Here is a 14,560-nt window from a genome sequence, read left to right on the forward strand (position 1 = left end):
GGTTCACACGGATAACTCACGTGTTGCACAGACAACTCGCATGCTCAGCACACAGCCCTAGTGCAATTACCTATTGAGTGCGAATGCCGAGTGCCGAGTTCTGAGGGAATGGGAGGGCTGAGTGACTGTGACCCTGAGAGGATGCATTTGATTTCATTATTGTTGCACTTAGCTGCGATGTATCACTATCTTGAAATTTCTGAAAGATATTACACTCTATTTCACTTAAACTTGTCATGGAGTAACTGTTTGATCTAATATATCGAACATGAGAGCATGACTACTTACCTATGTTGAAATCATTGTAATTGAACTATAACTGTGAAGCTCGTCACTACTTTTAGTTCTTTATTTAGTCTTGTTACTTACTTAGTTGGTTGTACTCACGCTACACCCTACACCTTGTGTGCAGACCCAAGTGCATCCGGTCATGACGGTTGCTGAGTTGTGGAGTTTGGATTCTCGGAGACTATCGAGATAGCTGCTTGGCTTTTTGCAGACCTTGTTTCTCCTTCCCTATCTTTCCACTTACTATTTTTAGTTTCAGATTATCATAGACAGTAATTTCCGGACTTGGGATGTATAGATGCTCATGTATTTAGTGACACCCCAATGTTGGGAATTTTTGCGTTGTATTTTTTGTTCCTATCCCGTGTTGGAAATATTTTTAAATGTCAGCTTGCCTAGTACCACGATAGGTGCTATCACGACAGGTTAGGATTTTGGGTTGTGACAAGTTGGTATCACAACCTAGGTTACATTGGTCTCATGAGTCATGAGCGATCACGAGGTTCATTGATGGCCTCATATATCAGCGGTTGTTGCTTATGACTAGAGAGAGGGTATCTGGTGCCACTTTTGACAAGGTGGTTGACATTGCTCGGCATATAGAGATGGTTCGTAGTCAGAGCATGGTGAGAGGGAGGCCAAGAGGCCTCGAGGTTTGCGCAGTTTCGGTGGTGTACCTTCTGGGGGGCAGTACTACCACAACAAGGGTCGTCCTTATAGGCCCGCTCTGACGACTCATCCAGCTTATCATGGCGTATCAGCTAGCCACGGTTCTTACAGTTCTCACTTAGGCCAGTCTTCATTCAGTGCACTTCCAGCGCAGAGTTCTCACTGTGCCTCATCCGTTCAGGTTTCTACAGGTAGTTCCTTGGGTTATCAGGAGCAACGTTTCTGTTAGAGGGGGAGTTGTTTCGAGTGCAGAGACTTTGGTCATATCAAGAGAGATTGCCCTAGGTTGTTGAGTGGGGCTCCACAACAGAGTTCTCGGCCGATGGCACCAGCACCAGCAGTTACACCACCCACTCAGACTGCTCGGGGTGGGGCTCAATCTACTAGGGGTCGCTCTAGAGGGGGAGGCCGATCAGGTGGCGGTCAAGCCCGATTCTACGTTATCCCTGCCAGACCAGATGCTTTTGCCTCCGATGTAGTGATCACATGTATTATCTTAGTATGCCATAGGGATGCCTCTGCATTATTTGACCCTGGTTCCACTTATTCGTATGTATCATCGTATTTTGCTCATTATCTAGATATGCCCCGTGAGTCCTTAGTTTCATCTGTTCGTGTATCTACGCTAATAGATGATGCTATTATTGTGGACCATGTATATCGGTCGTGTGTAGTGACTATTGGGGAGTGGAGAATAGAGTTGAACTCTTACTGCTTAGTATGGTGAAATTAGATGTGATCTTGGGCATGGATTGGCTGTCTCCATGTCATGCTATTCTGGATTGTCATGCTAAGACTGTGACATTGGCGATGACGAGGTTTCCAAGGATTAACTGGAGAGGTTATCTAGACTATGTCCCCAGCAGAGTGATTTCATACTTGAAGGCCCAACAGATGATTGGGAAAGGTTGCTTATCTTACTTGGCCTTTGTGAGGGATGTTGGTGCTGATACTCCTTTTATTGATTCTGTTCCGGTGGTGCGACATTTTTCGGATGTGTTTCCTGCAAACTTATCAAGCATGCTTCCCGACAGGGATATTGATTTTGGTATTGACTTGGTGCCAGGCACCCAACCCATTTATACTCCACCGTATCGTATGGCACCAGCTGAGTTGAAGGAATTGAAGGAGAATCTTTAGAAACTCCTTGATAAGAGGTTTATTAGGCCTAGTGTTTCGCCTTGGGGTGCACTAGTTCTGTTTGTGAAGAAGAAGGATGGTACTATGTGTATGTGCATTGATTATAGTCAGGTGAATAAAGTTACAATCAATAACAAGTTTCCTTCATCGCGCATTGATGATCTATTCGACCAGCTTCAGGGAGCGAGGTTGTTGTCTAAGATTGACTTGAGGTCTGGGTATCACCAGTTGAAGATTTGGGACTCGGATATTCTAAAGACAACATTCAGGACCCATTATGGTCGTTATGAGTTCCTTGTGATGTCTTTTGGGCGGACCAACACCCCAGTAACATTCATACACCTGATGAACAATGTATTTCAGCCTCATCTTGACTCGTTTGTCATAGTGTTCATTGATGATATCCTGGTGTACTCTCGTAGCTAGGAGGAGCATGCCTAGCATTTGAGGATTGTGTAGTAGCGGTTGAGGGAGGAGAAGCTTTATCCTATGTTTTACAAATGTGAGTTTTGGCTTAGTTCAGTAGCATTCTTGGGGCACATGGTGTACAGTGAGGGTATTCAGTTGGATCCGAGGAATATAGAGGCGGTTCAGAGTTAGCCTAGACCATCCTCGACTATGGAGATTCGGACCTTTCTCGGCTTGGTCGGTTATTATTGTCGCTTCGTGGAGGATTTCTCATCTATTACATCGCCTTTGATCAAATTGACCCGAAAGGGTGCTATTTTTAGATGGTCGGATGAGTGTGAGGAGAGCTTTCAGAAGTTCAACACTGCCTTGACCACAGCTCCAGTTCTAGTTCTACCTTCAACTTCTGGTTCTTATACAGTGTATTGTGATGCTTCTCAGATCGGTATTAGATGTGTTTTGATGCAGGAGTGTAGAATGATTTCTTATGCTTTGCATCAGTTAAAGCCTCATGAAAAAAACTACCCTGTCCATGATTTGGAGTTAGCTTCCATCGTTCATGCATTGAAGATTTGGAGGCATTATTTCTATAATGTGTCTTGTGAGGTGTATACAGATCATCGGAGTCTCCAGCATTTGTTCAAATTGCCACAATCACTCATCCCTCCCATTCCCTCATCATTCGGCACTCGCACTTAGTAGGTACCTGCGCTCACTGGGGGTGTGTGCAGACTCCGGAGGGGCTCCTTCAGCCCAAGTGCTATAATTCGCACGGACAACTCACGTGCTGCACGGACAACTCACGTGCTATAGTATAATATCTAGATCCGCACGGACAACTTATGTGTTGCACGAATAACTCACGTGCAATAGTATAATATCTGGATCCGCACGGACAACTCACGTGCTATAGTATAATATTTGGATCCGCACGGACAACTCACATGTTATAGTATTACTATCTCACAATCAGGCTCGCGTCCTTACTCAGTTATAAATCTCTCTAGTCTCTCGGGCTCTCAGTAGTCATAAAAGTCAACCCGAATAGAAATGATATAACGTATCAGCATGGAACAATAGAGACTGAGATATAATAAACAAGAAAAAGTGTGACTGAGTACAAAATAGCAACAGATAATTCAACATGTACACGACCTTTGTGGGTCCCTACACTGCTAACACACAGTCTAAACATGATTTCTAACATGATTTTTGGTTCAATTTCTCTACGACATGGAGAATGTATAGATAACAACAGATTATACAACTACACGGTTCCATGTAATTTGACCAAGTCACAATTCATATGGTGCATGCCCATATGCCCATCACCTACCATGTGCGTCACCTCAAAACCAAATACATGACACGTAATACGAGATTCCGTACCATGAGTACAAAATTTAAAACTATTACTTACCTCAATCCGAGCAAATCTCTACTCCAACACACCCTTGCATCGCGAAACGGCCTCTGAATGCCTCGAATCTATCCATAAACAATGCGATATAATCAATATGGGCCAAAGGAATCAACTCCATAAGAAAATGCTAAGCTATAAATAAAAAACTAAAATTGGCTCAAAAGCCGGCCCTGGATCCCATATCTCGATATTCGATAAAAGTCACAAAACCAGAAAACCCACTCAACCACGAGTCTAACCGTACCAAATTTATCAAAATCTGACACCAAATCATTACCCAAATCCCCATATTAAACTCTCCAAATCCATAGCATCAAACTCCCAATTTACACCCTAAATACACACCAACTAGGTGGGAAAATCAATGGGCAAGAAATATTATTGATAAAAAATGAGCACAAGGGACTTACCTCAAGAATCCCCTCGAAAACCGTCTCAAACATTGCCTAAACCGTGCTTGAAATATTTGAAATGAAGCCAAAATTGCGAACCGTTGTATTTAACTTTCTGTTCAGCCTTTCCACTTCTTCGAACACTTAACCACATCTGCGGTGTCGCAGAAGCGAGCAAAATTCTGCTTTTGCGGTGAACCACTAGACCTAAGCTTCCGCTTCTGTGGTCCTCGCCTCGCATCTGCGCAACCGCAGGTGCAGGATTCCCTGTCGCACCAGCGAGCCCTCTGCTTCTGTGCCCCTAATTTTGCATCTACGACCACGCAGGTGTGGAAATAACCTCGCACATGCAACCTCTGCTCACGTCGTCCCTGGCCGTTTATACGGCTCCTTTCTTGCTTTTGCGAGAATGCACCTGTGAACCCCACTCCGCAGGTGCGATTACACTAGAAACTGGTGAGCTTCAGCATTCCCTCAAACATCAAATCGATCCGATAACCATCAAACAACAACCCGAGGCCCCCGGGACTTCAACCAAACATACCAACGGGTCCTAAAATACGATACAAACTTATTCGAGCCCTCAAATCACCCCGAACAATATCAAAAACAAGAATTGCACATAGATTCAATCCTAATGAACTTTGAACTTCCAATTTCTACAAATGATGCCGAAACCTACCAATCACGTCTGATTGACCCCAAATTTTGCACACAAGTCACATTTGACATTACAGACCTACTCCAACTTCCGTAATTGGAATCCAACCCCGACATCAAAAAGTTCACTCCCGGTCAAACTTTCCAAAAATTCCGACTTTCGTCTTTTCAAGCCTAATTCCACTACGGACCTCCAAATCACAATCCGGACATGCTCCTAAGTCTAAAATCAACTAACGAAGCTAATAGAACCATTAAAACTCCCTTACGGAGTCGTTTACTCAAAGATCAACATCCGTTCAATCATTTTAACTTAAGCTTTCAACCTTGAGACTAAGTGCCTCATTTCATTTTGAAATATCACCGGACCCGAACCGACTACTCCGGCAAGTCACATAACTGCTATAAAGTACAAAATGAGCATTAAATGGGGTAATGGGGCCACAACTTTTGAAATGACTGTGCCGGGTTTTACATCCTCCCCCTCTTTAACAAACGTTCATCCTCGAACGGGTCTATAAATGTATTCGGAGTCTCAAATAGGCATGGATATCTTCTCCGCATCTCCTGCCCGGTCTCCCAAGTAGCCTCCTTAACTGGTTGACCTCTCCACTACACCTTCACTCAAGCTATGTCCTTTGACCTCAACTTTCGAACCTGCCGATCCAAAATAGCGACCGACTCCACATAATAAGTCAGATTGCCATCCAATTGAACTGTGCTGAAATCCAAAACATGAGACGAATTGCTGACATAGTTCCGGAGCAAAGAAACATGAAAAACTGGATGCACACTCGATAAACTAGGTGGCAAGGCAAGCTTGTAAGCCACCTCCCATATCCTTTAGAGTACCTCAAACGGCCCAATATACCGAGGACTCAACATTCCCTTCTTTTCGAACCTCATAACACCCTTCATGGGTGAAACCTTGAGCAGTGCCTTCTCCCTGACCATGTAAGCAACATCAAGTACCTTCTTGTCGGCATAATTCTTCTGTCTAGACTGCGCTGTGCGAAGCCACTCCTGAATCATCGTAACCTTGTCCAAAGCATCCAGGACTAAGTCAGTACCAAATATCCTAGCCTCACCAGGCTCAAACTAACCCACCAGCGATCTACACTGTCTTTCATACAAAACCTCATACGGAGCCATTTGAATGCGCGACTAGTAGCTGTTGTTATAGGCAAACTCTACGAGTGGTAGAAACTGATCCCAAGAACCCCCAAAATCAATGATACAAGTGCGTAGCATATCCTCCAATATCTAAATAGTGTGCTCGAATAGTCCGTCCGTCTGATGGTGAAATGTTGTGCTCAACTCAACCTGGGCGCCTAACTCTCACTGCACGGCTCTCCAAAACTGCGATGTGAACTACGTTCCCCGATCTGAAATGATGGACACTGGCACGCCGTGGAGGCGAACAAACCGATAATGCTGCCTCAAGTCCTGATACATCTTCACGGCACCCAAACAAATAGAATACCACGAACTGTGGGCCTCCTCAAGAATCAACTCTTGTAGCCCATCTACATTAAGAACACAAATCCGACCCTGCATCTTCAATACTTCATCATCTCCAATACTAACATCTCTGGCATCATCATGTTGAACCGTGTCCTTAAGGACAAGCAAATGGGTATCATCATATTGGCACTCTCTAATGCGATTATATAGGGAAGATCGAGATACCACACAAGCTACAACCCCGACTGGGCTCCGAGACATCTAATCTCACAAACTGGTTGGTTAAGGCCTGAACATCAACTGCAAGAGGTCTCTCACTAAAAGGAATGAATGCAAGGCTACCCATTCTCACTGCCTTTCTACTCAAGGCTTCGGCCACCATATTGGCCTTCCCGAGATGATACAAAATAGTGATAACATAGTCCTTTAGCAGCTCCAGCCATCTCCGCTGCCTCAAATTTAGATGCCATGTATCAATGTCTTGAAATTTCTTAAAGATATTACACTCAGTTTCACTAAAACTTGTCACAGAGTAACTGCTTGATCTAATTTATCGAACTTGAGAGAATTCTTACTTTCCTATGTTGAAATCACTGTAATTGAACTATTACTGTGAAGCTCGTCACTACTTTTAGTTCTTTATTTAGTCTTGTTACTTGCCGAGTTGGTTATACTAATGCTACACCCTGCACCTTGTGTGCAGACCCAGGTGCATCCGGTCATGGCGGTTGCTGAGTTGTGGAGTTCGGATTCTCGGAGACTTTCGAGGTAGTTGCTTGGCATTTCACATACCTTGTTTCTGCTTCCCTATCTTTCCACTTATTATATTTAGTTTCAGATTATCATAGATAGTATTTTGCGGACTTGGGATGTATATATGCTAATGTACTCAGTGACACCCCGATGCTGGGAAGTTTTGCATTGTATTTTGGGTCCTGTCCCGTTTATGAAATATTTTATTGTTTAAACTGCTTAAATTCAGTTTCTGTTAAAAGTGTTGGAAATAGTTTTATATGTGGGCTTGCCTAGTACCACGATAGGCGCCATCACGACAGGTTAGGATTTTGGGTCGTGACATCCACCGAGGTTATTCTTGATACTACACTTCTACACATTTATCTGTAGATCCAGGTATTGGAGATATCAAACTCGGGCAGAGTTAGTTTATTGATCGTGAGGATTCAAGGTAGAGCTGCTTGGTCATTGCAGTCCCTTGGACTCCTTTCCTTGTACTATAAGCTTGTTATTTGAATAGTATTGTATTTCGATCTTTGAGATCTTTCCATGTATTCAGCTAGAGTTCGTGACACTGTATTACCTAGTCTTGGGAGAGAGTTATGATTAATGCCGCGTAATGCTTTTTTCGTTTTTGTTTTAGTATTCATATTAAACTCTGTTTCAAATTATCATTGTTAAATTGGCTTAATTGTCGTAAGTACTCGGCTTACCTAATCTTAGAAACTAGGTGCTATCACGACGCCTAAGGCGGTATTTTAGGTCGTGACACACACACACACACACACACACACACACACACACATATATATATATATATATATATATATATATATATATATATAAGGAGAGATACCATAAAAAATTAAAATCGCTCTATATTAAATACAAGCATAACCTGATGAAAATATAAAACAACACAACTCTAACCTCCAAATTTCATAGTACAAATACAAAAAATGCAAAGTAAACAAATAATCAGATAGAGATTCTAGTTGATCTAATTTAGTAAAGAATAATAGCACATAAAACAGAATGCACTTTTTCATCTTGAATAAATAATTTAAGGGAGAAAGAGTTGTCTATTTAGTCTAGAATAAACTACAAAACAGATTTTGTTTAATATCAAGAGTTCTTTAGTTTGCTCACACCTGATTCTTTAACAAAAAATAATTCAGTACATTATTATATATATATATATATATATATATATATATATATATATATATATATATATATATATATATATATATATATATATACCAACTAGACCATAAAAAACTAAAATTGCAGTAGACTAAGTACACGCAGAACCTGATGAAAATACAATACTATGCAACATCATTCAGAGTTTATTTGATATGATTCGGCGCGATTTGTAGAAGTTGAAAGTTCTTAAGTTCATTAAGTTCGCTTTGAGGTGTGATTCGTAGGTTTGATATTATTTGAAGTGATTTGAGGCCTCGAGCAGGTCCGCGTTATGTTATAGAACGTGTTGGTATGTTTGGACGGGGTCCCGGTGGCCTCGTGTGTCTTCCATTTGGTCTATGGGCCATTTCCTCCCATTTTAGATTGTTGTTCTGTCATCTGGTGTATATTTATTCGCGTTCGCGTAGCGTTTTATGTGGAGGCCGCATTTTGTTCTTCGCGCCCGTGAAGAGGTGACCACGTTTGCGAATCTTTGAGGACTTTTGTCTACGCGTTCGCATTATGGAATACGCGATCGCGTATAAGGAAATCTAGAAGGGGGTCATCAGGGCTTGCTCTTTGCGTTCGCAGAAGAGAAGACGCGTTTGCAATGTTGTTGTGGACCTGGTCACTGTATTCACGTCCGTATTGTCGCGTTCGCGTAGAGTCAATGTTGGCAGTTCATGTTTTGTCCTTCATGATCACTAATCATTTTACGCCATTGCGATGAGTAAATCATTGGGCAGAATATAAGTACTGTTGGCAGTTAGAGAGCTCGGATTTGGGCGATTATGGAGAGGATTTTCATGTATTGGATTGGGGTAAGTATTCTTGACCCGTATTTGATTATATTTTATGATTCCATCATTATTTTTATTATTAAATTAGTGATTTGAGTTGGAGACAGTGAGAATTTTTGTAAAAACTTTCAAAAATGTAAAATCAGGATTTGAAGGCTAATGATATCAGAATTGGATAATTTTGGTATGATTGGACTCATATCGGAATGGGTCTTTGAATTTTGTAAAATTTGTCGGGTTCCGAGGTGCGAGCTTGAGGTTGACGTTTCAGCTTTCATTAAAGATCAAGCTTTATTATCCGGAATTATTTCCTATGATTTTTGTCACAACCCAAAATTCACTATGAGCCGTGATGGTTTCCAACATCACCGTTAGACAAGCCAACACTTAACTATTCATTTTATTATTTTTAAAATCATAAGACTTTCTTGGATAACGAGGTTAGTGCATTAAAATAAATCCTAGTTACGTATATTTTCGTTAAAATAAATAAGTAAAAGTGAATCAGTGTAAAATAATCCATACAAAGATACAAGATTCTCTCTTCAAAAGCTTCAAAAAAAATTGTGTATTCAATGCTCTAAATGTAGCTTCTTTTTCAGACAAGATCTCCCACAAAAACCCTAGTTATTCTATTTATAATGGGCTAAAAGTCGGGGTCAAAATATGGTAAAAATACCCATGTAGATTAGATATACGATCGCAGAACGGGTCGTAGAATCACTTCGCGGCCCACATAATTATAACTTCGTCGCATAATTGAGTGTCCAGTTGCCCAGTTGTTCATCAAAGATCTCTTATGCGGTCCGCGTATTGATTTTGTGATCGCAGATGATGCAAAATTGCCCTCGTAGAACTCTTTCTTGCACTTATGCGGTCATTATGTGGTCCGCATAATAGATCGCACACTCCTCTCTCCAAAACTAGGAATAGTTGCTTCATTCTACGGTTGGTATGCAGCCCGTACATCACTTTTACGGTCGCAAACCTGCCGCATTTCTGCCCTCCTATGGGTTTTTGTCATCTTTTTTGTGTTCTTAGTTCTTCAAGTCTGGTATGCTGCAAAACACCAAAATTACATAATAAATAACTTTAAATGCTTTAAAAGACGAGCGAAAGTCTATGTAATTAGTATTAAAAGTGCCGCAATTCTATCGCACATCAGAAGTTTCCTTTCCTGTTTTAATTTAATTGCTTTAACATGCTGTAATCATCGTACCTAGTCTAACTTCACATGTCTTCTTGTCTTATCACTTATGTACAACATGTACTACATGTTTAGTTGAATTACTTGCTTTCTTAAATTCCGTATTCATTATTTAAATTGTGGGATTCTTACTTGAAATTTGCTATCCTTGGAATACCTTGTTGTTGAGTTTGGTGTAGAAATGCGAAGGCCGTGGTTTCTATTGAGGCAAAATGTAAGTTGTGAAATATCATCTTATTGAGTTGTTATGTCTTGGCATTTGTGTTATTGTTGAGAGGATTGTGTGATTGTTTGCACGAGGTTTCTGTCGTGCTATTGTTACTCTTTGCACGAGGTTTCTGTCGTGCCGTTGTGATTATTGATATGCATGCGGTGGTATAAGGTATGGGTGTTGAAACACATGCGGTGAGAAAATGTGGGCTTGATACGCGTGGCTAGTAGGGGAACTACTAGAAGTCGTGCGGTATGATAAGGTGGGCCAAAACGCGGGATGCTATTTCGGAAAAATGATTTTCAAAACTAAATGTAAAGGCCCCTGCGGTGATATAAGGAAAAACTGTAATTTACTTTTATGATTTGGGACTACGAGGCGGTACCTCGGGAGTGCCCCTGTTGATCTTTCTCTATTGCTTGTATTTTGTTTAGTTGTTGTTTTCCTTAACATGTGAAATCCTTCTTTTCCTCTCGGGTTGTATTAGCTTCCTTGATTCCGTGTTGTTATCTTTCAGTAAATCCTTTGCTGTTTGATTTCCTTGTAATTATAATTATATCATTATATCTTCTGTCTTGTTTCTTATTATCTCTAGTAGGGCCTTAACTTTACCTCGTCACTACTCTACCGAGGTTAGGCTTAGCACTTATTGGGTACTGTTGTGGCGTACTCATACTACCCTTCTGCATATGTTTTTGTGCACATCCAGATACATCTTATTAGCCTTGGTATTAGCGCGCTGAGTTGCTTGCTTTTGGAGACTTCAAGGTACACCTACCCGCGTTCGCAGTCCTCGGAGTCCCCTTGTACCTTGTACTTCCTTATTTATTTTAATCTTTATTGACAGTGATGTATAGGATTGTTCGGTAGTGTATCTAGAGCTTGTGACTTATATCTTACCAGGTTTTGGGATTGTGAGTATTAAGTTTTTGGTAGATTCTATTTATGAAATTTTTGGGATGTTCAAGTTTTAATCACTTATTTAATGTTTCTGCATAATGTTAGCCTTACCTAGTCTTAGAGACTAGGTGCCATCACGATATCCTACGGAGGGAACTTGGGGTCGTGACAAATTAGTATCAGAGCTGTAGGTTCATAGGTGTTATGAGTCACTAGCAAGTTTAGTAGAGTCTCGCAGAATGATACGGAGACGTGTGTACTTATCTTCGGGAGGCTATGGATCTATTAGGAAAAATCTTCACTTCTTTGATTCTTTATCGTGCGAAATTGTTGACTTCGGAATTCTAAATTTTTGTCTTTCTATTCTCAAACAGATGGTGAGGACACGTACAATCAGATCTGAGGACCAGACACCTGCGCCCCCTGCTAGAGCAGCGAGAGGCCGGGGCCAGGATAGAGGCCGAGGATGTCCACGTGGTGCAGCCACAACACCTGCACCAGTAGCTCCAGTTGGAGAGCAGTCATCCGAGATGCCTGTTACTGCAACAGCACTCCATGAGGCTCTCACTCTGTTTCTGAGCATGTTTGGCACTTTAGCTCAGGCAAGGTTGATTCCACTTGCTCCTGCCACAGCTCAGGCCGGGGGAGGCGCACAGACTCCCGCCGCCCATACCCCAGAGCAGCGGGTCCAGGTTGATAGGTCCCAGAGGTCATACCGGTGCAGCTTGTCGCCCCAGTTCAGCCCGAGGTTAGGGCATCCGTTTCTGAGGGGGATCGGCTCAGGCTCGAGAGGTACAAGAAGTACCTCCCTCCTACTTTCAGCGGCTTGGCTTCATAGGATGCCTAGGGTTTTCCTGAGGAGAGCCATTGTATCCTCCGTACTATGGATATTGCAGAGTCTAGTGGTTGCTTTCACTACGTTCCAGCTTAAGGGAGCGGCTTATCAGTGGTGGCGAGCATATGAGTTGGGTAGTCCGGCGGAGGCAGCTTCACTCACTTCGACTCAGTTCTCAGATATGTTCTTGAGGGAGTTTGTTCCCCAGAGTCTTAGAGATTCATGGCGCGTAGAGTTTGAGTAGTTGCACAAGGGTTCTATGACCGTGTCATAGTATGCGGTCCGGTTCAGTGATTTGTCTAGACATGCACCAACCTTGGTTACAATTGTTAGAGAGAGAGTACCTCGATTTATCGAGGGGCTCAACCCCAGTATCAGATTTAGCATGGCCAGAGAGTTGGAGATGGATATCGCATACCAGCAGGTAGTGGAGATCGCTAGGATATTAGAGGGTATGTGGACTCGGGAGAGAGATGAGAGGGAGGCAAAGAGGCCTCGAGATTCTGGCACATATAGTGGTACCAATGCTGCAGTTGCAGCTTGTCATGGTAGGGGCTATGTGAGTTGCCCTTTTCATTCATGACTTATAGCCTCCAGTGGTATTCCAGCCAATCCATGGCCTCAGGCTCCCTATTACGCACCACCATTGTCTAGTGCACCTCCTGTACGGGGTGCTATCGGCGGTCAGTCCAGCCAATCAGGCCCAAGCCAGCCACGTCCTCCGAAAGCTTGGTTTAAGTGTGGTGACAGTGGTCATATTGTGAGGGATTTCCCCAGACTCTGAAGGGGTGCACCTACAACGACTACTCAGGCTCCACGTATTCCACCGGGTCCTCAGGCTTCTCAGTCCATGATCGATGCACCAGTTGCCACTCCACCTTCACAACCAGCTAGTGGTGGAGGTTGAGAAGGTAGAGGTTGCCCTAGAGGGGGAGGCCAGGCCGGATATTATGTTCTTCCTGCTAGGACAGAGGCAGTCACATCCGACTCAGTCATCACATGTATTGTTCCGGTCTATCATAGAGATGCATCAGTCTTATTTGTTCCAGGCTCCACTTATTCCTATGTGTCATCTTCGTTTGTTCCATATTTGGGTATATCCCATGATTCTTTGAGTTCTCCTATCTATGTGTCCACACCTGTGGGAGATTCTATTATTGTTAACCATGTGTATCGGTCATGTTTAGTTGTTCTTGGTGGTTTTGAGACAAGAGCCGATCTATTATAGATCAGTATGGCAGATTTTGATATTATTTTGGGCACGGACTGTTGTCGCCCTATCATGTTATTCTCGATTGTCATGCCAAGACCGTGATGTTAACTATGCCAGGATTACCCTGGATAGAGTGGAGAGGTGCTTTAGATTATAATCGTAGCAAGGTTATCTCATTTCTAAAGGTTCAATGTATGATTGAGAAGAGGTGTAATGCTTACCTAGATTTCGTGAGGGATGTCAGTGTTGATACTCCTACCGTGGAGTCAGTTCTGGTAGTGAGAGATTATCTAGATGTATTTCTGGCGGATCATCCATAGCATGTCGCCCAATAGGGATGTCAATTTTGGCATTGATTTGTTACCGGACACTCAGCCCATTTCTATTCCACCCTATCGTATGGCCCTAGCAGAGTTGAAAGAGTTAAAGGAGTTGTTGCAAGAGTTGCTTGATAAGGGCTTCATTCGTCCCGGTGTGTCACCTTGGGGTGCTCCAGTCTTATTTGTAAAGAAGAAGGATGGTTCTATGCGTATGTGTATTGTTTACCGCCAGTTGAACAAGGTTACAGTGAATAACAGGTATCCATTATCATGTATTGATGACCTATTTGATCAGCTACTGTGTGCAAGAGTGTTCTCTAAGATTGATTTGCGTTCAGACTATCATCAGTTGAAGATTCAGGAGCCAGATATCCTGAAAACTACCTTCAGGACTCGGCATGGTCATTACGAATTCCTTGTAATGTCTTTTGGGCTAACCAACGCCCCAGCAACATTCATGCACTTGATAAATAGTGTATTCCGACCCTATCTTGACTCATTCGTCATTATGTTTATTGACGACATTTTGGTGTATACCCGGAGCCGGGTGGATCATGAGTAGCACTTGAGGATAGTGCTTCAGACCTTGAGAGAAAAGAAGTTATATGAAAATTTTTCAAAGTTTGAATTCTGGCTTGATTTGTTGGCATTTTTGGGTCATGTAGTGTCTAGTGAGGGGATCACGGTAGATTCGAAGAAGATTAAAG

The 14,560-nt window shown here is 42.4% G+C and overlaps 1 protein-coding gene across 1 annotated transcript; it reads left to right on the plus strand.

Moving 5' to 3' along the window:
- The first annotated feature begins 1,677 nt into the window (after positions 1 to 1,677).
- On the plus strand, positions 1,678 to 2,097 carry LOC138897817 (uncharacterized). Its single transcript, XM_070183836.1, has one exon. It carries the CDS (start codon positions 1,678 to 1,680, stop codon positions 2,095 to 2,097), a length of 420 nt encoding a protein of 139 aa, XP_070039937.1.
- The last annotated feature ends 12,463 nt before the right edge of the window (positions 2,098 to 14,560 follow it).

This window comes from Nicotiana tomentosiformis, chromosome 8 (genome assembly GCF_000390325.3).
Source record: "Nicotiana tomentosiformis chromosome 8, ASM39032v3, whole genome shotgun sequence".
NCBI classification, from domain to species: domain Eukaryota; kingdom Viridiplantae; phylum Streptophyta; class Magnoliopsida; order Solanales; family Solanaceae; genus Nicotiana; species Nicotiana tomentosiformis.

Coding starts and splice junctions, on each gene's coding strand:
- LOC138897817 (XM_070183836.1), top strand. CDS start 1,678: ATGGTGAAATTAGATGTGATCTTGGGCATGGATTGGCTGTCTCCATGT.